Source organism: Sciurus vulgaris (genome assembly GCF_902686455.1).
Source record: "Sciurus vulgaris genome assembly, chromosome: 10".
In the NCBI taxonomy this organism is placed as follows: domain Eukaryota; kingdom Metazoa; phylum Chordata; class Mammalia; order Rodentia; family Sciuridae; genus Sciurus; species Sciurus vulgaris.
This window is the reverse complement of record NC_136470.1, coordinates 12,314,110-12,340,293: the sequence shown is the minus strand read 5'-3', so window position 1 is coordinate 12,340,293 and position 26,184 is coordinate 12,314,110. Positions and strand designations below refer to the sequence as shown.

Genomic DNA, 26,184 nt, shown 5'->3' with positions numbered 1-26,184 from the left:
TGGGAATTTGAGAGGTTGGTTCCGATTTCTAGCTAATACATAGATCAATTGGCTCCAGAGAGCAGGCGTGGTGGGGCCCCAACAACTACACAGGGTCTCCAGAAACTTCCAGACCCAAAGAGAAATGATGATTGCATTGCCTGTTTTAATTACTGCCTCATCTTCCATTGAGATTACTGAGTTTTGGTAAGCTCCGACCAGACAGCAAGCTGGGTTTTCCTTGGGCTCACTTGATTCTTCTGGGTCATAAATACGTGCTGACGATGATGCAGGAAGGATGTGCATTGTATCTGAGTAGACGGGCTTTTGGTGAGGATTCTGGTGACCACAGGCCACTCTCAACAGGCAGCCCAGCTCCCACCTGCTCTGCTTCCCTTTCTTTTCGCTCCTGCAGGAACCAGATCCTACTTTCCCGCCAGCAGGATGTGTTTCCAGGGTGATTTGCTTAATGAATCGGAGCTGGAGTGGGGCGGGCACAGTGTCTCCAGGAAAGTGACTTCAGAACTCCACAGGGTGGGCGTGGGAGGGTTTCCCAGCCCTGCTCTGGGAGCAGGCTTTATCCAGCACCAGGTGTCAGTGTGGACAAGACGGGTCCTAATGAACGCTGTTGTTTCAACCGGGAAGGAAGCTTTTTTCTCTCTTTTCCAAAAATGGGGAGAGGATACTTTCTCCCCTTATTTCTAGAAGGATGGATTTGAGTTCCCAGCAGGAGGGTGACCAGCAGGGAGCCAGGGGTCAGAAGCAGATGAGCTTGACTACATAAATAGCAGCAATTAATGGGTCCCTAGAAAAGACAGCCATGTGTGTTTGCTGTCTAGCATCGTTTCTCTGTGAATCAGAGCAACACTGAAATTAATTATGAAGCCAGCAAAGGATATTTTCTGCTTCCTGTTAAATAAGTATCATCCACACAGGGGCACGTTCCACCCGGATGCATTTGCACACATCTTCTTTGGAAGAAGGCGTGAAACCAATTTATTTTCAGAACGTCCCACTGGGTCATGCTAATTAGCACAGTTTTCAGCCTTTTTACACTGAATTCAGGCCTGGGCTGGAGCACAGAGCCCTTGGTCTCTTGTCACTTTCTCCCTGGCTTTTGGGGCTTCCCTTTTGACCCATCCTACTCCATCCATTTCATCCAGCCTTGTCAGCCAGGTTTTCCTGTTTATAATGAGATTTACAAAGCAAGCTATAGGAATAACTTTGTTAGTCTGCTCAGGCCGCCATAACAAGATACCAGAGGCTCTGCCGTTATAAACCACAGGAGTTTATTTATTTTCTCACAGTCTGGAGACTCAAGTCTCAGATCAAGATGCCAGCAGGGTTTCTGTCTCCTGAGGCCTCTCTTTGTCCTGCATCTGTTCATCTTCTTGCTGTGTCCTGGCTTGGCCTTATCTCTGTGTGCACACCACTGGCGTCTCACTTCTTATAAACTCACCCGTCCTATTGGACTGGGAACTCACTCTTATGCCCTTATTTAACCTTAGTTCCTCCTTTTAAGATACTTTCTTCAAATACATGCACATCGGCTTAGGACTTCAACCTACAAATTCAGTAGGGGATATAACTCAGCCCAGACAAGTTATAGAATCTTTTTTTATCCAAGTATACTTGGATTCTTTGTTTCACTCAAGAAATATTTTTTGAGCGCCATCTGTGTGTGGTGCAGTTAAGGATGCCAAGAACATTGTCAGTGAAGGGGACAGGACCATCCCTTCCTTCCGGGCTTGTGGGGGTCACTGAGTTGTGAAAGATCTTAGAGGTGCTAAGAGACTTTGGGAAAAGAGACTGGAATCAGGGGACTGTGAGCGCAGGTTTTGAGGCCTGGGAAGCCTCTGCGAGGGGACATTTCCACAGAGTCTTGCAGGTGAGGGAGAGAGCGTGTGGCTGAGGCTCCAGGTGGCAACACACCTGTGTCACCTGAGGACCAGTGAGGAGGTCAGCAGGTCAAGCTGGGGGAGAGGAGGGCAGAAACAGCGCAGGGGCATACAGGCATTGTCAGGGCTTCAGCCCTTCCTCTGGGAGAAATGGGGAGTCTTGGGTGTGTTTTTGTGGATCTGGGGAGCTTTCCTGTCCCCCCTAGGTTAGCTGTTCTGGAGAAGGTGGCAGATGGCTCAGACAAGTTTGGGAGGGAGAGAGTGTACCAGGCGGAAGCTCCACCCAGAAATAGTCATTGGGGTGGGAGGGACTTTAGAGGGGCAGGAGGGGTGAGAGGTGAAGAATGAGGGTCCTTTGACCGTGAAACCTGGGGTCCCCAGAAACCTGATTTAACACGGTGATGTGAGCTTTCCCCTCACCCCCAGCTTTTAGCCATACCTTTAGGAAGCGAGAAACTGCTTCCTGCAGTTGAAAGGCTAGTTGGCTCCACCACCTTGAACTTGGCAGTGATCCTAAATTTCTCTCTTTACTTGGACTCACCCAGAGCCATGCAGTCTCCTCTTATCCACTTTCTATCGTTGGCATTTAGCCAATGGCAACTTTCCAGTCCTGTGTGGAACCTACCAGGCACTCACATAATTGGGGAGGAGAGGAATGGGGCCATTCATTTGTCCATCTGTCCACCCCTCTACCCGTCCATCCACCCACCCACCTATCCACCCATCTAACCATCCACCCACACATCTGCCCACCCATCCATTTATTCATCCATCCACCCATCCATCTACCCACCCACCCATCCATTTATTCACCCATCCACCCATCCATCCATCTATCCACCCATCCAATTCATTCACCCATCCACCCATCCATCTACCCACCCACCCATCCATTCATTCACCCATCCACCCATCCATCCATCTATCCACCCATCCAATTCATTCACCCATTCACCATCCATCTACCCACCCCATCCATTCATTCATTCATCCATCCATCCATCCATCCATCCATCCATCCATCCATCCACCCACCCATCCAATTCATTCACCCATCCACCCATCCATCTACCCACCCACCCACCCATCCAATTCATTCACCCATCCACCCATCCATCTACCCATCCACCCATCCATCCACCCACTCATCCATCTATCCACCCATCCATTCATCCATCCACCCATCTACCCACTCACCCATCCATCTATCCACCCATCCATCCATCTACCCACCCATCCATCCATCCATCCATCCACCCACTCATCCATCCTCCATCCTTCCTCTCTTCCTCTGCCCTCCCTTCCTCTCTTTCTTCACTCTCTGTGCATTGGCTCTGTCATTCATCCAGAGCATGTTTACTGAACTCCCTCTCTGTCCTAACACTGCTGGGCACTGGCATATGAGGGTGAACTGCCTTTTGAAATATCACAAGGACTGATTCCAGAAGAGGGGTCTGGACATGTGCTCTAGGAAAAGAACATGCCTTGAAGGGTGAGAAGGATTGAATCCAACAGACCTGACCCCAGATATTGGGAAGGGGTTTGTAGGGGGAAGAATTTTATGCTGTGAAAGAAAAATTCTTATTATAACTCAGTGAGGAATGGGGGAAAATGGACTAGGGTAAGAGGATTGTGATGCTGGGGTGGGCCACACAGTTGTCAGGCTCTCTCAGAAAGTGGCGTGTTTCAGAGGGAGGTCTGTGAACTCTGCACCACACTCTCTAGCTCAGCCCATATCCACAGGTGGCATGGACATCTGACCATTTCAGTGGTGGAAGGGAAGCTTTGGTCTCCCTATCTTGTAGTTAAGGAACTGAGGAGTCCAGTGGGTAGAATGGCCGAGAGCTTATTCTGACCCCCTGTAGGGACTGGTGGCTTTTTCCATTTTTTCATTCATTCATTCCCTCCCTCCCTTGCTCTTGTGCTAGTGCTGGGAGGCCAGATGCAATTCCTGCCTTTTGGAAAGTACAGGGGAGGGTGTCACAAACAGCTACGTGTGGGTGATGGATGTGACAGTGGGGGAGGTGTGGGGGAAAGCAAAATGTAACCTGAGGCCAGAGAGAAGGAGTAGGAGTTGGGAACTCTGTGGAAGGGAATTCCAGGCGGGGGGTGGGTGGGAGTCAGAGGCAGGCGGCAGGGACATTAGCAGGGGCCTAACCCAGGTCTGTGCAGCAGTGAGGAAGGAACAGGAGGGGGGTGGTTAGGAGGTGGAGGGGCCAGGGGTGGGGGACTGGGGCTGGGCAGTAGAGGAGAGGAGGGCCAGCGCGATTGGACCCGTCTGAGCTGCACTTGCTGTAGGCTGAGCTGTGGAGCCCAGGGAAGGTGCTGGGATGTGATGGCTTTGAGCAGCCCTCAGGTGATCCAAGTGGACATGGCCCCAGGCGTGCTGGAGGCCAGGAAAGAGGTGTGAGCAGGACAGCAGTTGGATGGTCACTGGAGTCAGGGCAGTGGAGGAGGTGGACATGCACCTCCCTGATGTGAGGAGGGAAGAGGCCTGGGACAAGCTGTGGCAGGAGGAAAATCAGGAGCACCTGGGAAGGCAAGGGAGTGATGGGTGGGGGCAGGGCTGGGGAGAGAGGGCTCTGGACTGGGTGCACCTGGGAGGGCCCGAGGGACCTGTGGAGGGCAGACAGGGGTGGTTGGCGTGGGAGCCTGGCAGCAGGGGATTGACTGTTTCTACTTACTCCTCTTGTGCAAACACAAAACCCCTAAGGACTCTGCTCCCTGAGGACGCTGATGAATGGCCCTGGTGCTACTTGCCTTTTATCCGGTTCCTCATTTATTTCTCCAGTATATCCTGATGTGGGCACTGTTATCCCCCTTCAGTTTTTTTTTTTTTTTTTTTAATTATTTTTAATAGTTGTTGATGAACCTTTATTCATTTATTTATATGCAGTGCTGAGAATCGAACCCAGTGCCTCTCGCATGCTAGGGCCACAATCCCAGCCCCTGCTTCAGTTTTTAAACCAGTAAGGAAACCAAGGCTTAGAGGGGTCCCAGCTGCGCAGCAGCAGAGACAAGAGCCTGTGCTCATGGCACCCACCGAGCTTCAGAGCCCAAGTGCTCAGCGCCGTGTTGCTTTGCTGGGACATCCTGGACTTGCCACCACGGGGGCAGCAGGATGAAGTCGGGAGTGGTACTATGAAGTCAGACCCCAGCCCTCAGTGGGCACAGGCCAGGCTCTTGTTTACTCCTGTAGGTAACCCCGTAGAATCATAGAATACTTAGGTGGTCCAGTAATCTGCTTGGTGAAGCATAGAGATTGAGTAGCTCGAATAACAGACATTTATTTTCTTGTGGTTCTGGAGGCTGGGTGTCTGAGGTCCAGGTGTGGGAAAGGTTGGTTTCTCCTGAAGCCCCTTTCTTTATCGTCTAAGAGACCACCTTCTAACTGTGCCACATATACGGCCTTTTCTGAGCACAATAAGAAAGAGAAAACTCGCTCTTGCTTTGCTCACATGGACACCTGCCCTGCTGGATTAGGATCCACCCTTAGCACCTAATTTACCTCAATCTCTTCTTGGAAGGCCCTAGCTCCAAATAGTCACACTGGGAGTTAGGGCTTCAACATGTGCATTTTAAGGGAGACACTATTTATTTTAAACGAATAGTAATCTTGAACCACTACAAAGAATCAGAATTATCTGCTGCAAATGGTCCTGAAGAGTCATGGCTCTTACCTAGCACATTCTTGTTACCTAGAACAGTACTGGGTGTATTTTAAGTGCTTAATACATGTTTGTTGAAGAAGGAGAGATTATTTTCAGTTAGCACACAGTAGTCATTAAGGAACCAAAGTGTTCTGGAAAGAAGGCTCTTTCTTGGCTCCTTTCCATATAGAAAAAAAAAAAAAAAAACTTAAGTTGAGCAGGACCTCCCATTCCCTGTGCGTTTAGATTATTTAAAACATCGTGATATAAAAGCACTTTGATGAAAGGATGAGCTTTCTAAAGTACAGCATACACTGTATAATGCGTAAAACATGCATGTGTATTTTTGAGATATTAAAAAGGAGTCTCTTTGATCAGTACTTTTTTCTTCCTCTCAGTCATACGGAAGATTCATTTTACAGCTGACTTTTCATTTTGGAGATTGGACATGTTGACAATGCTTGATATGGCTCACAGTAATGAATTTTAAAGGCAGGGAAGGGTGATTCAGGACGAATGATGAATTTAAAATCACGTTAGCTCTGATCCTGTGTAGACAGTCTCAACTAAGTCAATATTTAAACAAGATGAGAGACCAGACTGTTAGGAGACCACCACCATGGGATGTAAATGCTCTTCGACTCTAGAGTGTTTGAAACACCGAAATGCGGTTCAGGTTCTTGTTTGATATGCTACAACTGGGGGTCAAGGAGATGCACCATTTTTCCTCAGCTGACTCAAGCTCGGATGGCTTTTCACTCTCTCTACAGGTTGATTCATTGAAAGTAAAAAGGTAATGACACTAATGGCATTGATTTAAGGAGCACTTACCATGTGCCAGACTCTACACTCGGAGTTTGTATACATTATCCTGGGGACCAGTCGGTTTGTGGAAGTGTATGCCACTATTGCTTCCAGGGGATTTTGTGTGTTCCTTATTCTGCATTGGTTTTTCTCCTGGTATATGACGAAGACTTAGAGCATGAATGCTTCTGTTTTCCACTGATCCCTTTCCTGGTGGATTGGGACCCATGTGCATCCTTCCCACCTCCTCTCTTCTTAGAGCTATGCTCCCATTCCATTTCATTTGCTTCTTTCCTTCCTTCAGGTTTTGACGTCTCTCCCCTATCTTTTATTTCTCAGCCCTGTGGCTGCTGCCTAGTGATTTAGTCCTGCTCATTTTTTTTTTTAGCCTTGGAGGATTTCCATTTCTTTCTTATGAGCTTAGCCATTTATTTAAAAGTTGGTTTGCTGGTCTTATCCATTGTTGGTAGGATTTTTTTTTTCTTTTTCTTTTTGGTGGAGAAAGGGGCGAGATGATGGAGAGTTGCCATATTGTGAGACATCCTATTTCTTAATTAATTAACGAAGTTGATGAATAATCTGTTGTTTTTGACTGTCACATGTTGGAGCCATGCAAGACCTTGCTATTTAGTTTGTTGGAAATAACGGGGGCAATCAAGACAACAGATTCCTTTGTGAAATCCTGGGAGGCTTTGTAGCTTGGATCCATTGAAGCGCTGGAGTTTTAATTTCACAGAAAATCGTTTTGCTGGGTGTGTGCAGGATGGCGTTGAGGCTTAGATGGTCCCCCTCCTCTCCTCCCCCCAATTCACACACACTCGCACACACCAGACCAGATCTGGAGTTTCTAAACAGCACTGGCTGTGACTGTCCTCCTGCAAGTCAGGGAATCTGCAGAGCTGTTATCAATCACTGGTGGTCTCTCTCCTGTTTTCTGGAACATGCTAAACTTGCTTATTTTGCTGCCATTTGAGAGCAGACTTATTTTTCCTCTTTAGAACTCTCCTGTCTACAGCATATTTTCCACCCGGAGTCCCCTCGTTGCACTGGGCTTTTACTCTGATAGAATCAGTGTCGGACCTGTGTTGCCTGCAAACCTGATTGCTGTCAAATTAAATTCCATGCCTCCCTTGGCCTGCCATCGATTGCCTTTTCCTTAACTTCCCACTCATTTCCCCCCATCTCCGTTGTTGTAGATGAAGCTGATTAAGTGGTGTTGTGTAATCAAAGTGACTTTCTGTTTTTTACCAGCCTCAAGCTTGTGAGGAGAGGTGGACAGAAACAAGTAGGTGCCGAGCTGGTCTTTGAAAACGGAGAGGGAGCCCAAGGGAGGCTTCTGTGGGGGAGGAGCTGCCAACTCAGGGTCTTCCCTGGGGGTCTCTCCACCAGTAGAACTTGCGACCCACATATCAATGGATGGTGGGGCCCACGCCTGGTATGTTACTTTCCTGGGACTGCAGTGACATATTACTGCCAAGTTGGTGACTTCTAACAACAAATAAGGACTCTCTCATAGTCTGTAGTTGGGAATTCCAAAATCCCTGCATTGGGCCAAAATCAAGATGTCAACGGATCATGCTCCCTGCGGAGGCTGTAGTGGGGGATGTGGACTTTGCCTCCCAGCCTCTGGAGTGACTGGCATTCCTGGGCTTGTGGCCACACCAGTCTTTGTCTCTTTCTTCACATGGTCTTCTCTTCTGCCTATTTGTACAAAATCTCCCTCTGCCTTTTTTGTAAGAACACTTGTGAGGACATGTAGGACCCATCCTGGTAATCCAATTTAATCTTCTCTCAAAGTCCTTCACTTAAATCCACATCTGCAAAATCTCTTTTCCTGAATAAAGTCCCACTGATATGTTCCGGGGATTAGCACTTCCTATTCCTATCTTTGGATGGCCATTATTCAACTTAGGACAGGCAATTAACGAGCTAAATAAATTATCCTAACAACAATTGTGTGCTCTGTCGAAAAAGGCAGATCGTATTCCGCCTGGCTTTCAGACTGTTGTTTATGCATAGTACTTTTTAAAGATTTCATTGCCGAGGGGTGTAATTTTTAAAACATTGCAACACGGAGTCAAGCGGAGACAGAACTTAATTGTACTCCTCAGCATCTTTTCCCCCATCCCCCTAAGATAATGGGAAGATATACATGGGAGGGTACAGGAAGAAGTGAAGTTTACAAAGTATCCATTCACCTGCCTTCTGGGGAGCGAGTTGGGGCCCATTTGCTGACCTAGTGTGACTTCAACTTCTGTGGGCTGGGTGTGCTGGCCTCGGGGACTTGGGGTGGGGCAGGTGCCCCTTCTGTGTGGCGCATGTAAACTGGGGCTCCCCAGCTTGTCTGCTTCCCTCTGCTGATTTGTCCTTGGCTCCAGGCCCACTTAATCTTTGGATGAAGGGCCTGAGATTCCCTATTAAGAGGAAACTTTGTTCTCCAGAAGAGATAATAGACGCAGCTGTTTAATTGGTCACCTATTGTTTATTATCTGTGGCGAAGAGGGAGTGGCTCCCCCGGGCCCTGTGTTAAAGTGGGGAGTGCTGTGCCACCTTCAAATGCTAAGTGTGCAGGGCAGGGGTGGGGGGTGTCTGGGGTTCTCCCTAGAGGAAGATGGCTCTCGAGTTGACCTCTGAGAACTGGGGGTATGTGAGTGGGGAGAGTGACAGAATGTGTCCCAGGAGAGCACGGAGACCCTGTCACTGGAGACAACCTGGAGACTCAGTGGGTACCCAGTGGTTCCCGGTGGTGCTGACTGAGCAGAGGCTGGCTGCTCCTGTTGGCCACAAGAGCCCCGAGTGTGTCAACAGGTTCCCGGTCCCCTGATTTCCAGGCAGAGGGCAGAGTGAGTTCAGGAGGCCAGGATGGGTCACCGAAAAGAGGACATGGATGTGTTACTCCAGGCTGATCGGCGGTTGCCAAACTTTATTCATTTAATTTGATTTAAAATTTGCCTTTGGTTTGTACTGTTTTTTTTTTTTTTTTTCCATTTTCTTTTTAAAAAAAGTCTATTTGACAGCTTTATCAAGGTTTAATTGACAGATAAAAGTGCATCTATTTCTCATGTGTGGTGTGATGTTTTGATATGTGTATACATTATAAAGTTGTTACCACAATCGAAGCTCGTTAACACAACCTTCACCTCACATCGTTAATATTTGTGTGTGTGTGTACGTGTGTGTGGTGAGAACATTTGAAACCTACTCTTTTAGCAGTATGAAGTATACAATAGACACAGGGACCCTGGGCACCAGGAGGCAAGGTACTGAATGAACAGAAAGGAAGGGGGTGTGGAGGAACTGACATTGTGTCATGGTTGGTTACATGAGAGAGGACCAGCAGGGTGCCTTGGGGCCTGGAGGGTGAAGAGGTGATACCCCAAAAGGAACAAGGAGAGTTGGGGTGGAAAAGACGTCTTCCCTCCCTGTCCTCCTTCCCTCTGTTCTCCCCAACCCCTTACTGTGCAGGACCCTTGCTGGTGGGGCACTGGTGCCAGAGCAGCTTCCTGTGGGTGGTTGAGCTGTGAGGCTGGTCCTGACAGTGGGGTGCGGGTTCACCTGAGAGGTGACTCACCAAGGGAGAGAGGTCAGTGTGGGAGGCCAGGGGCAGCCTGGGGGTGCAGGACACAGAGAAGGCTTGGGGAGGCTGGCTGCCTAACTGCCTGGAACTAAAGACTGGGGGGCAGAGTTAGTTCTTTCTGAAGTGGGGGGGCCACACCTAGGGGGATGATGGAGAGTCCTCAGAACTAGTGGGGACCTTTGCTCCAGAAGTTGGTATTTAGCTCCCTGCAGAGAGTGAAATTCGACCTTAACCCTTTCCTGATTTTTCCAGGCCCCCGTTCAAGTTTACCCAAGTAAATTCTATGCTGCCCCTTAATAAATGGATCTTCTGTTTTTTCCCCCTGATGATCTGCTTTTTTCCATTTGCTGCTGTCCAATTCAGTTAATTAGTTTATTTATTCACGTGTGCTAGGGATCGAACCCAGGGCATACACATGCTAGGCAAGTGCTCCCCGGCCGAGCGAGACCCCAGTCCTGCTGCTCTGTGGATCCAGGATTTCTCCTGGTGCGAAGTAGCTGTGTATTTTCCTGGAGTTCCTGAGAGTGGTCGAGGAATAACCTTTGCCGGCAGAGTCTGTTAACACCCATGTTCTTGGCTTCTCCTCAGGTGGCCATAAAAGTCATCGATAAGAAGAGAGCCAAAAAGGACACCTATGTTACCAAAAATCTGCGGCGAGAGGGGCAGATCCAGCAGATGATTCGCCACCCCAATATCACGCAGCTCCTCGATATCTTAGAGACAGAAAACAGCTACTACCTGGTCATGGAGCTGTGCCCCGGGGGCAACCTGATGCACAAGATCTACGAGAAGAAGCGGCTGGAGGAGTCCGAGGCTCGCAGATACATCCGGCAGCTCATCTCTGCAGTGGAGCACCTGCACCGGGCTGGGGTGGTGCACAGGTAAGGCCCCGATGGGCTGGGGTGGCGCACAGGTAAGGCCCGGATGGGCTAGGGTGGCGCACAGGTAAGGCCCCGATGGGCTGGGGTGGCGCACAGGTAAGGCCCGGATGGGCTGGGGTGGCGCACAGGTAAGGCCCCGGATGGGCTGGGGTGGCGCACAGGTAAGGCCCCGGATGGGCTGGGGTGGCGCACGGGTAAGGCCCGGATGGGCTGGGGTGGCGCACAGGGAAGGTCCCGGATGGGCTGGGGTGGCGCACAGGTAAGGCCCGGATGGGCTGGGGTGGCGCACGGATAAGGCCCCGGATGGGCTGGGGTGGCGCACGGGTAAGGCCTGGATGTGCTGGGGTGGCACACAGTGAAGGCCCCGGATGGGCTGGGGTGGCGCACGGATAAGGCCCGGATGGGCTGGGGTGGCGCACAGGTAAGGCCCCGGATGGGCTGGGGTGGTCTACGGGTAAGGCCCCGGATGGGTTGTGATCGCTGAATCTGTACTGAATGGACGCTCCAAGAAAGAGTGAGTGACCACATCCTGTTTTGTATTTTTTCTTCCATCGAGTTGTTTTATAAGTTGGGGTAATGCCAGTGTGGAGATTCAGAGTAGAGGCTAACGTCAGGGTGCCTTCTCGTGTATCCTGGCCCTGGCTTTTAGTGGTTGTTTGACTTGGACGAATTACTTAACCAACCTGAACTTCAGTTTCTTCATTTGTAAAATGAGAAAATAATACTTTACTCTCCATTGATGGTCAGTGAGTTAATATGTGGGGAGAGCTTGAATAGTGTTTGGTGCATACTTAGCACTGTGTAAATGTTAGCCGCGGTTCTTATTTTTCTTGAAGTCTTGAGAGCAGGTGTGTAGGTGCCTGAAAGAAGACTCAGTGGTAGGATGACTTTTCAGCTAGGGAGAGTGCTTTCATTGTATTATTTACTTTCAAATGGTAGCTGCTCAGTAACTGTTTTCGTCAACTGAATTGAATCACCAAATTGTGGACTTGCCCTGGGAACCAAGGGGTGTTCCCCATAAATCAAACCAACTTTGCAAATAATTATGAAAATCAAACTCTTACACCAACTTGTTGCCTCTGGGGAGGAGGCTTCACAGAAAGTGAATGGAAATAATATTCTTAACAATCTTGCTGCTGGTGCTTACTTTTAATATGACAATAAAATAAATTTTAAAAAATTAAAAAAGTTTCTAAGAAACTGTGGGCTTCACCAATAAATGCATGGTTCTTCCTTGGTGGAATTATAATTAATAATTACTCAGTTGTAGAGAAAAATCAAAAATCATGTTTAATGAATTCTCATTTAAAAAACCAACTGATAGCATGAAATGTGCATGCCCACATACTGTTATGTACATGCATGCACACATACTTAATATTTTAAAATTGAGATACAACTCACATACTCTAAAATCCACCTTATGAAAATATATAATCCAGTATTTTAAAGAGTTGTTCAACCATTACCACAGTCTTAATTTTGGAATATTTTTTATTACCTCCCCCAAGAAACTCTATTTCCATTCTCCCTTCTGCCAACTCCTGGCAACCACTAATTGACTTTCTTCTGTCTCTGTGGATCTGCCTATTCTGGATATTTCATATAAATGGAATCATATAATATATGGTCTTTTTTTGACAAGTTTAGAACATGTATTTAAAATGCAATTTATAAAATGCTTAATCTGCCAACTCGGGAGCCCATGGTGTGGGGTGTGGTGGGGGGTGGGTAATATATGGTCTTTTGTGATTAAGGTCTTTTTCTTAGCATGATGTTTTTCAGATTCTGTCATATCAAGTATCAGTATTTCCTTCCTTTTTATGGCTGGGTAATATTCCACTGTATGGATATACCACAGTTTGTCAGCCTCTTCATCAAGTGATGTACATTTGGGTCATTCCACTTTTTTGGCTGTTATGAATAATGCTAAGAAGAGTGTTTGTAGATAATTTCTGGGTGAACACGTTTTCACTTCTCTTGCTTCTTTTGGAGAATTCCACTCTTAGGGTGGAATTGCTGGGCCATACAATAATTCTCAGTTTTGCCTTTTGAGGAAACATGTATATTAAAAAAAATGAACATCTAGTGGTACCTTCTATCTGTCCAAAAGTCATTCATTTTCTGATCAGTGAAGAAAGCAACTCGAGGACTTTACTTAACAGAGCTTCTGCACTCTGCCCACGGAGAGGGCTGACTCTTCCTCTTGAGCCCTGGGGACTCTAAACCCAGGGGCACTGTGGGGCCTTCCAGAGCCAGCTCCGGCTGGGCACTGTTCAGGCTGGTTACTTCCTCCTTACTGAGGTGCCAGACCCTCTTCACAGACATTTAGTCTCACATGTTGTTGTGCAATCATGCTTTATTGAAGTCTGTGCTTCCGTCAGCCAGGCAGGGAACACTCCGAAACTGGAGGTGAAGAACACTATTTTTGGCTCTTCCCAACAATACCTTGCGTGGCCCGTGGTGTCACGGCTCTGCCATTATCAGCGAGATGATGGTCGTGAGGGTGCCTGGCTCCGTCTTTGTTTATTAAGATGAGAGAGGCAGAAACCTCACGGATGAATCAGTCCGGAGTATTGACTCCGTGGGTCACAGCAGAAAATAGAAGCAGGGGGCGGGGCAAGTGGCAGAGCTTTCTGTGGGACTTGGGGTGTTTTTCCAAGGGTTCTGTGCTGTCAAAAATAAGATGAGAGGAGTTTCTCAGGATGTTCAGGACAGTGAAGCAAAACCAGGCGAAAGCCAACGTTGCTCTCTGCTTCTCTCCCCCAGGAAGTTCTCAACAACCCTTTTAAAGTAATTTTAACAAAATCCAATCCTTCTCAGTGCAATTACTGTCAGAATGTCAAAGGAATGAGTTTGATAATGTTTTGATAGCAAAGACAGGACGCTTTTTCTTTCATCTCCAGCTTTCTCCTTCTTACTCTCTCTCCTTGGAAATATATTCATAATCCAATAATGGTGAGGGCTCAGATCTTTTAAAGTTAGAGGGGATTGGAAATCTAGATAAATATACTTTTAGGAGACTTTCTTTGCTTTTCTCTGTAGAAATCATGTTAATGTGTGTCACAGCACCTGGATGTAGGTGCTCAGGTGGCTGAGGCATTGCATTAAGATGTTTGCGTAGGATACATTCATCCGAAGGTCTTGACTAGCAGAGATGGTAATTTGGCTGGCCACTGGCATTTATTTTTTATTTTTTTTTTAACTGTGGTTCTTTCGGTCTACTTTTTACTGTAGCCTTCTCCATTGATGGAGAATTTTCTTGGTGCTGCAGAGGAGGAATGAATTTCAGAAATTATTTTGAGGTTAGATTTTTCAAATGAATAAGAGAGCCTAGCATTTCAGAGAAACCCTGGGGTCCCTGGTGGGAAGATTTCTGATCGAATAGATTGGATTATTCAAAAGCAGCCAGAATGAATTTTTGTTTTTGTTTTTTTTTTTCCAGCGGCAGGGATGAAACCCAGGGCCTTGTGCATACTAGCCAAGAGCTCTGCAACCAAGCCGCATCCCGAGCCCATTGGAGTGAGTTTTTCTGGCTATGTAAATCTAGTCACTTAAAGGGATTTTGGTTCTGAGTGTTAGAGGATACGTTTAAACTCGGTTCTTGATGAGGCTAATACTGTGCTCTTAGGTCCTAATCAACCTAATGCTAGTGGAGCCCTCATTTCCTCTGATATTAAGTCTAAATATTTAATTATCTACCCAGAACTACTCAATATCATTTAAAAGAAGCAAATCTTTAAAAGTCATATAACTATTACAGGTGGACTTTAAAACAAGGAAACTAAGCCATATAAAGCAGATTCCCAGCTGTACATGAACCTGGACTTGTCTGGAGTCTGCATCTTTTGCTCCAGTGAGCTCTTACGAACTTTTACATACACAGAGCATGGTCTAACTTAATGACTCCAATTTTAGAACTGCCTGAGATACTACACATTTAAAATATAACGAGTTTGTTTTTTCTTTTTCCTTCCCTCCAGCATGCTCTCCCAGTAGGATGCCCAAATCTGATGATTTGCCTATTGTATACAGAGAGTTGACTCTTACCATGAATCAATAAGACCTGCTGATTCTGCTGAGAGCTAATTTGAGATTCATCTGTTCATTCAAAATGACAAAGTCCAATCAAACTATACAGGCAAAACATTGCAGGGTAATACAATATCCTTGTTCCTAAGCAGGAAGAGACAAGCCAGGGGGCCTCAGGATTAGGAGAAAGGGACCCATGATCAAAGGGAGCCGGTGCCTGTGCCTGGACATGTCTCAGCGCCATCCCCCACCCCTCCCCCCGGGGCCATGACCTTACTCATTCATCAATGTTGGAAGAAGGTCCTCACACTTAGAAGGACAAGAAGCAAGCATAATCTGGGCTGGGAAGGCTGAAGAAGTTCTTTTGACTTTTAGGAGCCCCCCCCACACCCCACACAGGGAGGCAGGGAAGGCAGACCAGAGGGGAGTAGTTTCTGCTCACATCCAGGAGCTGTGAGGGATCTGAGGGCCTTCTGCTATAAAGAGCAAGCGGTATCTGGAGGTGCCAGTTCTCAAACTGAGATTCTCCCCGAGGGTGGGGTTTGCTGCGATTATTGTTGAGTCCAGCTTATGCTCCGAGTCCTGGGTGCTCCCAGGGCCCACAGTCATCTTCTGCTTCTGCTGCCTTTGCCATCTTTGCCTGTTTGAATCCTGCTAATCCTCCAGGTCCAGCTCCAAGCTCACCTTCTCCAGGAAGCCCTCCAGGCTGGGCTCCTGGCCACCGCCCCCAGGGCGCCCTCCCTTTGCCTTCTAAACACCTCTCAGGGATTACTTACCTGACCGTTCTGTGTCCTGCCCATTGCTTAGCTCAGGGCCAAGCCTGAAATGAAGGAAGGAAAATCAAATGAATACAGTCAGTGTCAGAGTTGGTACAGGGATGGAAGCTTTCTGGTAGCCAGATCCAGGTTCTTTCTGGAATATTCCATATTCTCCTTGGAATTTCAAGGGGGTTTCTTCACTGACTTAGTTGCCATTTGTTTATTTTTCAGGTTACCATCTAAAGAGTGGCATCTTTTTAGTGACTTGCACTTTCACTTTTATAAACAGAATTTGTTTCTAGAACATTATGGGAACTGAATAAAGGTTTTGCTTTGAATAGATGAATCAGGTTCATGCTTAGCAAATTATTCTTGTTTTACCAACACACCCATATTGTAAACAAATAAAAGATTTAGAAATCATTTGGTTGTAATACAGTGCTTTTGAAGATTAGACCTAAAAAAACCCTCTTGTTCACTACTAAATGCTTTGGGGAGTTACAGGCTTTTCTTGCATGCTTTATTCTTGACTTATTACTAAAATCCATCTTGTAGCCTGCCCACAGGTAAAACTTGCCCCCGCAGCCCCGCAAACTTAATCTGTGTGCTTGGTCTAGCCCTTGGTGGGCCCGCTCCTCTGACCTTCCCCTTGGAGGGCTGTGCCCCCAGCACGGCTGACTTATCACCAAGTTAATCCCCCTTTACCTCTTTTCTAGAGACCTCCCTCCTGGTCTCATCCTACAGTGCCCCCCAGCCCTGCCCCTGTGGTGCCTGGGGCCTCAAATGTGTCCTTCTAGAACCCTGAACTTTGTCCTCCCACCCCCAGCCTCTGGCCTCTCAGCAGCTGCCTGTGTCCTGCCTGCCGGCTGGCGCACACAAGCAGACATCTGGTGCCTCCTCCCGGCCCTGCCTGGGGTCCGTGTTAGGATGCCATATTTCGAGGAATAATTGGACCCAGGAGTTTGGATAACTTGCCCAGGGCGGGTGCGCTGACCAGGCCGAGGAGGCCATGGAAACCTGTCTGTCCACTTCTCTGGTGGCCCTTTTGCTCCTGGTCTCTGCTCAGCTCCCTAGTAGCAGGGATGCACCGCTCCTGCGGGTCTCCTCCCCGGTCCTGGAATCCTTGCCACCTTGGTTTTCTGTCGTTCGCCTCTTTGCCCTCATCTGGGGCATCGACTCTGGGGACTCCCGAGGCTCTCCTGAATTCCTGTCCCTGTGTCTAGGCCTCCTCTTTGGTGGCAGCCTGGCCTGACCCTCATGGCTGAGCTGGGCACAGCATGCTAAGGCCCCGGAGAAATCTGCCTCATTCCCATCTCACTGTCCTAGATGGGAGTGATGAACGCCGCCCACACACACTTACACACCTGGCCACACACATGGCCACACATACACACACGCGCACGCACACACACACATGACCATATCCACTGTGTTACCTCACTGTCACAAATGATTCCCACATCCAAGTATGCATCCAACACACGTATATATTCACAAAACATGTACGCTCACGTGTATACTCACACGCATGCATGCACACTCATGCTCTTCTCCACATGCACACTCATGTGCATACTCATATAGATGTGTGCTTGCACCTGCCGTGTGCACATGCACGCTCATGTGCACTTACACAACTCAGGTGTGCACACATGTACCCAGCAGACACGCGCGTGTGCATTCTCCACCCCAGCTGCTCTCCTCCCCAGGACGGCTCTGGCTGCCTCTTTGTCCTGCAGGATGTGAGCAGCTGCCTCCCTGCCTGATCCACCAGGACCCTGGTGTTGGTTACCACAAGAGTCTTCCCTGAATCCTCCCTCTTACCCCTCCACCTGGAGGGCAGCCACTGGAGGTCACGGTGGCCGTTCTCCAAACCTTTGAGATGACCATCTCTAAGGAAAGGTGAGCAGAGCTGGGTGGGTGGAGGAGAGAGGGAGACCACATAACAGCCCGTGGGTGAACTTTCAGTGGTTAGCAGTGGTTGGTGTGAGTCCTTTCAAGAGCACCTAGAACACAGGGACACAGAGGTGATGCCAGCATGGGTATGGAAGAGACGTCTGCCCTTGGGTCCTCTTTGCCTCTCTGGAACTGCCTCCCCCATGCCTCAAATCAATGTCAGTCTGTCCCATTGGCATTTCTCCCTGGACCCCTCCAGTTAGCAGAGGAGCCTGAAGCCTTTCTGTGCCGGCGTCCACTGTCTGCCCGGCCAGCTCTTCTTGGCTGGGCTCCCTGCTCACGCTTTGCCAGAGGTCTGCTCCAGTGGCTTCTCCTCTGTGTGCCCGGGTCCTTTCTCTGTTCTGATGACACCCGGCTCCCCTCCCGTGCTGTCCTACAAACCCGCCTTCTGTAGCCGCCTTGAACTCTGGCCTGCCCCTTCCCCTTTCTTGCTGTCCAAAGTCCTCTTTTAAGTGTAATTGTTTTCATTCTTCCTTTTTAAAATTTGTTTTTAATCAGCACATAATTGTACCTATTTATTGGGGTATGGAGTACTGTTTGGACACATGCGCAATGTGGAAAAACCAAATCAGGGTAACGGGCGTATCTGTCACCTCAACAGTTCTCATTTCTTTGTGGTAATATTCAAAATCCTGTTTTCTAGGTATTTTGAAATCTGCAATAAATTATTGTTCACTCGCGTTACTGCACTGTGCTAGACGACACCAGACCTCACGCCTAACTGTAATTTTCTTCCTGATCGCTCATCTCTCTGTCCCCCTCCTCTTCCCTGGTAGCTACTATTCTGCTTTCTACTTCTGTGAGGTCTGCTTATTTAGCTTCCACAAATGATTGGGAACATGCAGTATTTGGCTTTATTTCCCTTAACGCAATATCCTTCAGGGTGTACTTCCGAAGGAAAGGAAATCGGCGTGTCGAGGAGACACCTGCACCCCCATGTTTACTGTGTCTCTGTCCCCTGTGCTCAGCTGAGGAATCAAGTAGGTGTATATATGCAATGGACTATGACAACCATAAAAAGAATGGAGTCCTGTCATTGGTGGCAATATGCATGTGCCTGGAGGACGGTCTGTTAATTGAAATAAGACTTGCTCCTCTTCGAAGCCTGTATGGCCAAGAAAAAACTGTTTTTCATCCATCTGGGGGCCCTTCCCTTCTCCTTCCCTTTTGTTGTCAGTTAGCAATTAACACTGAAATTCATGTTTACCTTCCATGGGGAGGAAGTCCTCATATTGCAAGACTGAAGGAAGATCCTCCTAGTTCCCTCCCCCGCTGCAAAGGTGTTGATCAGATCAAGGACCCTTGGTGTGAAGTGGGCGTCCCCCGCACCCCACCATGACCAAGTGTGACTAGGCTGCCATCCCTGCCTTCCTTCCCACAGAGCAAGGCGGACACTTAACAGAGCCAAATATTTGCCCTTGGGATGGAGTTAGAGTCAATACCGTATTTTCCTCTTGGACCACAGCAGGTTTTCTGATGGAGCTAGTTTTCTGGATAGTAGAGTCCTGCCCCAGTGTTTTTTAAAGGTATATTGTAATACATGAATACTGAAACATTATGAATAAATTCCTTTTGTATTCAAGAAGATGTCTCTTGGTTTTGTGATCTCTTGGGATCATTTGGTGGTTGTTTAGTTGGGTAGAGGGTCTGGGTGACCCACTGTGCTGAACAGACTTAGGTCACGACTTCGAGCCCTAAGAAAGCCCCACAGTGGACAGCCTAGGGGCATTTGTGGTAGCCACAGGACTCTTTGTCCTAATTTATTTATGAAAGGGAAAATTTTCTAAAAGCTACTTTAAAAACACTTGTAGTAGAGGAGATGGAGGCAGGTAGTGAGCTTCTTTCCTTGGGGTAGGTTATACCCACTGATTACCTGGACAGAGACTCAGGCCAGTCTCCTTCCCATTAACTAGTCATGGAGCCTCAGGCGGTCAGACAGGTTATGCAAAATCTTAGAAACCTGGACACAGTGTAATTTGGATAAATGCCCTGGTCTCCTGGACTTGTTCTCTCCATTTTTCCTAGGGGTTGGGGTTGATTACTTTGGGAAGCAGAGTGGGAAGACAGTGGTTTTGAGCTGATTTCATCTTTCTCATTTTTGCCTAATAATTATGTTTTTATACATCCTCCCCTGGTTTATGACATTTCCCCAATTTAAAAAACGGGTGCTTTCTCTGTTGTTGTTGCATTATCTCTTATTTTTAATCTCCCCTTCAACCATTTTTCTGATCATTGTTCTGGGTCTCTCGACTTTGTGCCGCCCCGGAATGACCCAGCTTAGTTTTATCATTCTTGGCAATTGCTTTCTTTCACCTGTTCTCTTTAGGCCGTTTTTCTCCTCCCTGTTTCTTTGGAACCAAATTTTTCCTTCATGACTTAGTGTGCTTTCTATTCTTCCCAGGCAAAGAGGCTGAATCTCACTCGAAGCACACTGTAGTCTCTCTTCAGATTTTAATATTGCTGCTGCTATATAATTGGTTTTCACAGAATTACAATTTGGGCTAAGGTTGGCCTTCTTTTGGGTGTTTGTGTGTTTTGGAATTACTGTTAGAAGCCAGGCTTGTATCATGTCTTAATTATCTTTAGGAAAGAGGAAGTATGCTCATGAATCTATTATTATTATTATTATTATTATTATTATTATTATTATTATTATCATGATGATGATGATGATGTGCCAGGGATTGAACCCAGGGACGGTTAACCACTGAGCCACATCCCCAGTTTTTTTTCTATAATTTATTAGAGACAGGGTCTCCCTGAGTTGCTTAGGGCCTCACTAAGTTGCTGAGGCTGGGTTTGAACTGGCCATTCTCCTGCTTCAGCCTCCCAAGTTGCTGGGATTATAGGCGTGAGCTATTGTGCTCAGCTCTCATTTTATTATGAAATTATTTTATCTTTAACAATGTGGTAGAGTTGTGGAAGACACACTAGCCTTGTTTTGACTCTGTGATGACTTTGGGTGCTGTAGATGTCCCCTGAGGAATCTTGTAGGAAGAGAGGCTCAGGGTGGCTTTAATCACAACTTTTTAGAGGTATGGCCTCACAATGGCAACAGTTTGAAGTACCGCTGTACCATTTCCCTGAATGGCTCACTTACATTGAGTGGGCATTTATGGATTGGGATCAGATTTCTAGCAAGTGTCTCAGACTCAGACTCCAAAAGTGCTTTATTGCAAACTTCTAGTCAAGGGAAAGATCATGTTCCACCAGAAACATTGTACAGTGACTCAGGGAACCACCTTTATTTTGCCTTGACAAATGTGAATAACATTATTTCATGAAATGTGAGGATGTAATGGAAACAATATTTTGAAAATTAAAAATTCTGCTAACAGCGTATAATCTAAATATGATTATAATGTAGCTTCATAGTAAATAATAGAAATAGTCCTTTGATGATTCCATTGCATTCCTAAAATTTTTTATCTCTTTTTTCCAAAATCCCCATTCTATGGGGCAAGGTCTTCCTATTGGAAAAAGGAGCAGGGCCCACCTTGTATTTGGGGTCATATCGTATTTGGACAGTCATGATACCTTTTAAAGGCAGCCATAGTTTTGATGTTGACTGTGTACTGTTTTCTTGGAACTGGTGGAAGTAGACAGTTCTTCACATCTGTGAGAGCATTCGGGTGGGAATATCTCCTAACAGTCCTGAGCTGCGCGTTTTAACAGAGATCTTTCCTCTCATCCCAGTATCCGGCCCAAGGCGTCCTCCTATTTCAAATCCATTGGACACTTTGTAGAACCCACTTTTTTTCTCCACTGGACTCCTTAAATCTTCTTCCTGTCTTGAAATCCCACCCATGATTGTTCCTTCCAGAATGGCCTGTCCTTCTGTCCTGCCTGCCTGACTCTGGATGGCTGTGTCCCCCAGTGACCTGGGGTCCTTCATCTTTTTCTCTCATTCTTTGTCCTCTTCCTGGGCTACCACAAGTCCTTTCAAAACTTCAGCTTCTACCCATATGAACGTTGGAAATGGGCAGTTGGCAGGTCACATCTTGCCTGTGAGTTTGGCTCACATAGTGTTGTTATTGTTTTAAATGTGAGTTTGTTGCCAACATTTAAAAATTGAGACCAAATCCACATTTCTGGCTTTTCTTTTAAAATGGGATAAGTTGGCAGTATGGGACCGGCCTTGGAGCATCTGTCCCTGTTAAATGGGACTCTGCTGTCCTGTTTACCACAGACAGGCCTAGCTCCTATTCCCTTTAAGAAGAAAAAGAGTTTTCCATCCCCCACTGCCTCACTATTCAAATGTAAAAACAAAAGCTGGACCAAGAATGGACTGTTTCAAAACAATGGAAGAGAATGTGTGTTTTATGAAAGAGAAAAATATTCTTACATAATTAACATTCAGGGTGTGTCTGAGTTGGCAGGCTACAGTTGAAGGTGCCAGAGTTTATAATTGACATAGATGGCTTTTTTTTTTCTTTTGGTACTTGGATTGAACCCAGAGGTCATTACCCCTCGAGCCTCACCTCAGCTGTTTTCATTTTTTAATTTTGAGACAGGTTTTCACTGAGTTGCTTAGGGCCTTGCTAAATTGCTGAGACTGACCTTGAACTTGCAGTCCTCCTGCCTTAGCTTCCCTAGTAGCTGGGATTACAGGTGTGTGCCACCTTTCCCAGCTCTGATGAACAAACCTTATTCTGTCTGCAAACTCAATTCCCTTTGACCATGTCAGGTTAACATATCCTCAGTCATAACACCAGGGATTAGAGTGCTGATCTCTCTGGACTCTATTATTCTGCCCATGATAGTAACTGCTTGCTAAATAGATTAATATTAACCTATTTTCACTTGCCAATTTTTCCTGACACTTGGACTCTAAGCAGGGAGGTTGTCAGACTGATACGTCAGCTAGCTATCATTATTTTTATTGTTGTTATTATTACGATGATGTTGTTGATGATGATGATGCACCTGCTTCTCCAGATGTATTCCTGCCTCTGGCTGATGTTGCTCAGTGTCACAGACTCACAGCCAGCTCTTATTTCCCTGACTGCTCAGGCAGACCCTGGCTGGAAGGTGTGTTCTGCTTTCTACTCACCTGGTTGTGTTTAACTTCCAGGTTCTAGTTGACGTCCTGCTTCTGGAAACCATGATTTCTTCTGTGCTCTTGTCTTCTCTGAAATCCTTTAGCTTTTATAGTCAATGGCAATGAATTATATCATGTCTTATAAATATTTACCTGACTGAGTGAGTTTTGGCAGAAAACATTATGGGTTGGTTGGAAGGGACTCTAAAACAGTTCATTTCCCTTCAGAAGCAGAATGTCTTTCCACTATTTCCAATGCTTATCTGAAATATTGTGTGGTTTTATTTATTTCAGAGACTTGAAGATAGAAAATTTGCTTCTAGATGAAGACAATAATATCAAGCTGATTGGTATGGCTTTTTTTTTTTTTTTTTTTAAGCAAAATTATCTTTTAAGGGTTGTGTTGTGAATTCTCAACTTTGAAAACTATCCATGTTCTATGTGTAATCCCTGGGCAAGAATTCTTGTTTACCTTCTTTTATGTCTAATATATAATAATGGTTTTGGAAATTAAAATTAATTTTATAGTAATTTAATAATTTATTTAAATAATAGTTCAAACAAAATTAGTAAGATAAAAATACTGTAATTTGATTGTGAAATGAATTCATAGTCCCAAATAAGTATTTGTAGGCCATGTGTTTCTTTGCATTATTCAAAGTTCAGCTTCTCCTGAAATTCAGATGGAGCTGAACTTTTATAGAGGTTATTTTTATGTAGATTAACAAGAAAGCATCTTGAAAACAGTTGAAAGCAGTTTGGCTCAGTAATGTAGCCTATGGCTTTGCCATGTTTCATTCCACTTTTCACTGATTCTAGGGATGGCCAAGATAAACAGAGGTGAAACTTGTTTCTCTTTTGATAAAATCTTTATCTGAGCCTCCAAGCCCCATGATGCAGTGGTGGCTGTGCAGATCAATGGTTAGAGTCTGTACCAATTGCAAGGAAACTCTGGGTAGTACGAGTTCGCAATTCAGGATCCATAAGGGAATTCACTCTGTTGCTGATTCTCTAGAAGAATTAAGGCCTTTTGTTTATTTGTTTGTTTAGGTGGTTTGCCTGTGCTGTGTGGTTGCTCTTGATTATTTTTGGACCCAGGTATTAGCACTGTCTGTTATTCCTCTATTCTCTTTTCTTTTCCCACCTCAAGTACAAGTCATTTCTCCCACCCCAATGACTTGAAAAGGCTTTATAAGGGAAAAGAGAAGGATCAATACAACTTTGTAAATTTTGGTATTTTTGTACCTAAGATTTTTGTAAGCAAATGTTGAAAATCATCTCAATACTTTCCAAAATATATCATTGAAACAACTTGTTAGATACCTTGGGATCACAGCCAGCTCCCAACAGAAATAGGCAGAAGGCTGACTCTAGTCCCCTTAGCTGGGTGACTGAGCACCATTGATAGCAGTTGATGGATATACCCATTATTAGAAGAATAACTGTTAAAAGGAAACCAATTCTTTTCCCCAAAAGCATTTGAAAGCATCTATTCTTAGCAGATTCATAGACCATCCTAAGGATTTTCATTTTGTTAAGTTGTTTTATTATTGCATTTAATTTTCCTGAGGGCCAAACACAGAAACAGTGAAATAAGACAGGGCCAAATGTCTGCAGGATGTTGTTCTGATCCTACTTTGTGGGACCTTCAGCTCTCAACAAAGGACCCTCCTGGTGGGAGGTAAGGAATGGAGGAAAGAAGATTTTTTTAAAAGGTTTCCTGGCAGGCTGATCTGTATTTGATTTTGGAAAATGTGGAGGTGGGAGTACAGAGTTATTGTAACAGCAGAGGTTGTGAAGAAAACAGGCTTGGTAAATGCTGGATTTATATTACAGTAAAAGATTAATTCACTTCCACTGGTCACTTCTGGGCCTCATGTACACCAGCGGTGAGTCAAGTGGAGAGCAATCCACCCGTGGGTAGGTTCCAGATCCCACTTGAGCGTTGCTTGGATTGTGTCCTTCCTTCACTTTGGCCTCTCTTCCTCCTTCTCAAGTGATAGCCCTAGATGATAGCCCTGTGGGATTGTCAATGTTGAAAAGCATAGACCTTTTTATTGATTAGAAGGTTGCTCTGATGATTCTGAAAGAACCAGTCACTGTAAATAGCAGATGCATTTACATGTAGCTTGCAGACTAACTGAATAATAAAACCTCTTAGAAGAAACCGGTATAGTAATAGGAAGCAATTATGTACCTAAATCAGAGCCTGCCGTTTTAGTGAGTTGCTTTTTGGAGACCAGGAACTACTTCACTCAGATCCCTGGGAGATACCACCTTTTAGCTGGTAACCTCTGGATGGGCATTTAAGCATATATTCCAGGTCACTGGGACTGCTGAAAAGCAAAAATAAAGTAAATATGGTTTTGCAGCTCTTATCTGGCTGTTTTTGCAATCGGTTTGGTTGGAAAGCAGTCTCAATCAAAAATGGTTGCATGTACAGCTGGAGAAAGGAAGTGACATACAGGAAACGGAAGTGGGGTACAGAGAGCCTGATTGGTTCCAGCTCACAACTGTCTTACCTGAACAGGACTTGAACAGTTGGTGGCTTGTGAGTGGCTGAGACTCAGCTCCTTCTTACAAAAGTAGGTTACAGTTTGTTTACATGTCTTTAGGTTCCACCTCACTATGTATGGGAAGTGTTTAGGCCAAACTTAAAATATGCACAGAGGAAACCAAACTTAATTAGTTTAACAGGACAAAATAGGCCCAGTCTTTGGAAAATGACCAGGCGTCAGAAGCCAGGATTCTAGCACAGCTGGAAAGGAGACTTGGAAAATTGGGTTTCCCTGTTAGAATTCTTCCATTAGCTCAGGACTAGCTAAAGAGCCCTGACGTACACCTGTAAATGAAAGGGATATTCTGTGGCTCTAGAAGGCAGCAGGGAATTGCATTCTGCTTAGCAGAATCTGCAGTTCCTCCACTCTAAGGGAAGAAGGCCCAGTGTCTTGTGGGTTTTCTTGCCACTGGGTTGGGTAATGCAGATCAAAGTCTCCGCTGCTGCCTTTTTGTGTCTTGAAAGCCTTTTGAACTTCTTTCCTTCAAAGGAATTACCTGCTTGATTTTCATAGGTGATTATAGCTATTATCATTTCCTCTTAGTAGTTTCTCTTTCTTTGAAAGAATTTGGTTTAAATAAATCTAGTTAAGCCATGATTCCAATTAACTAGCATTACCAGGATAGCATTAGATTTAATCAGGACTTTCCCCCTGTTCCAAAAAACAAAGCAGCCTGGTATTTGTGAGTTTAGTGTCATCTTAAAATGGGGAGCCACAACTCACAACAGTTGTGTACATATTCCAAAGCAGCATTCACTTGGACGCTCTTTTGAGATTCATTTTGCAGTTCTTGGAAAAATTGAGTGATAATTGGCTTATGTATTTACCAAATCTAATTGAGGCAGACCTGGGTGACATTACTGGGAGGCAGACTTCTCTCTAGCTTCACGATTCTAATTATAGGCATATGTGTAAAATTTTAATAACTCCAGTTACAAATGTGAAACATGCTGGCTATTTCTCTGCAATGTCGTTTATTTAAATCAAATTACTTCAGCTAGATCAACACAAGTCGCTTGCCATGCAGGTTCTGTTCCCTCCGCTCCCCAA

At 45.9% G+C, this 26,184-nt stretch overlaps 1 protein-coding gene across 2 annotated transcripts in view; it reads left to right on the top strand.

The window, feature by feature from the left end:
• The window catches only part of HUNK (hormonally up-regulated Neu-associated kinase), a 98,697-nt gene that overhangs the window by 29,365 nt on the left and 43,148 nt on the right, over positions 1 to 26,184 (top strand). Inside the window, exons 2-3 of one of the 2 annotated variants that reach the window (XM_079156425.1) lie at positions 10,497 to 10,789; positions 22,871 to 22,926. In XM_079156425.1, the coding sequence (XP_079012551.1) occupies positions 10,497 to 10,789; positions 22,871 to 22,926 (349 nt within the window). The remainder of the gene's footprint in view (positions 1 to 10,496; positions 10,790 to 22,870; positions 22,927 to 26,184) is intronic. The other variant, XM_079156426.1, reaches the window with a different exon arrangement.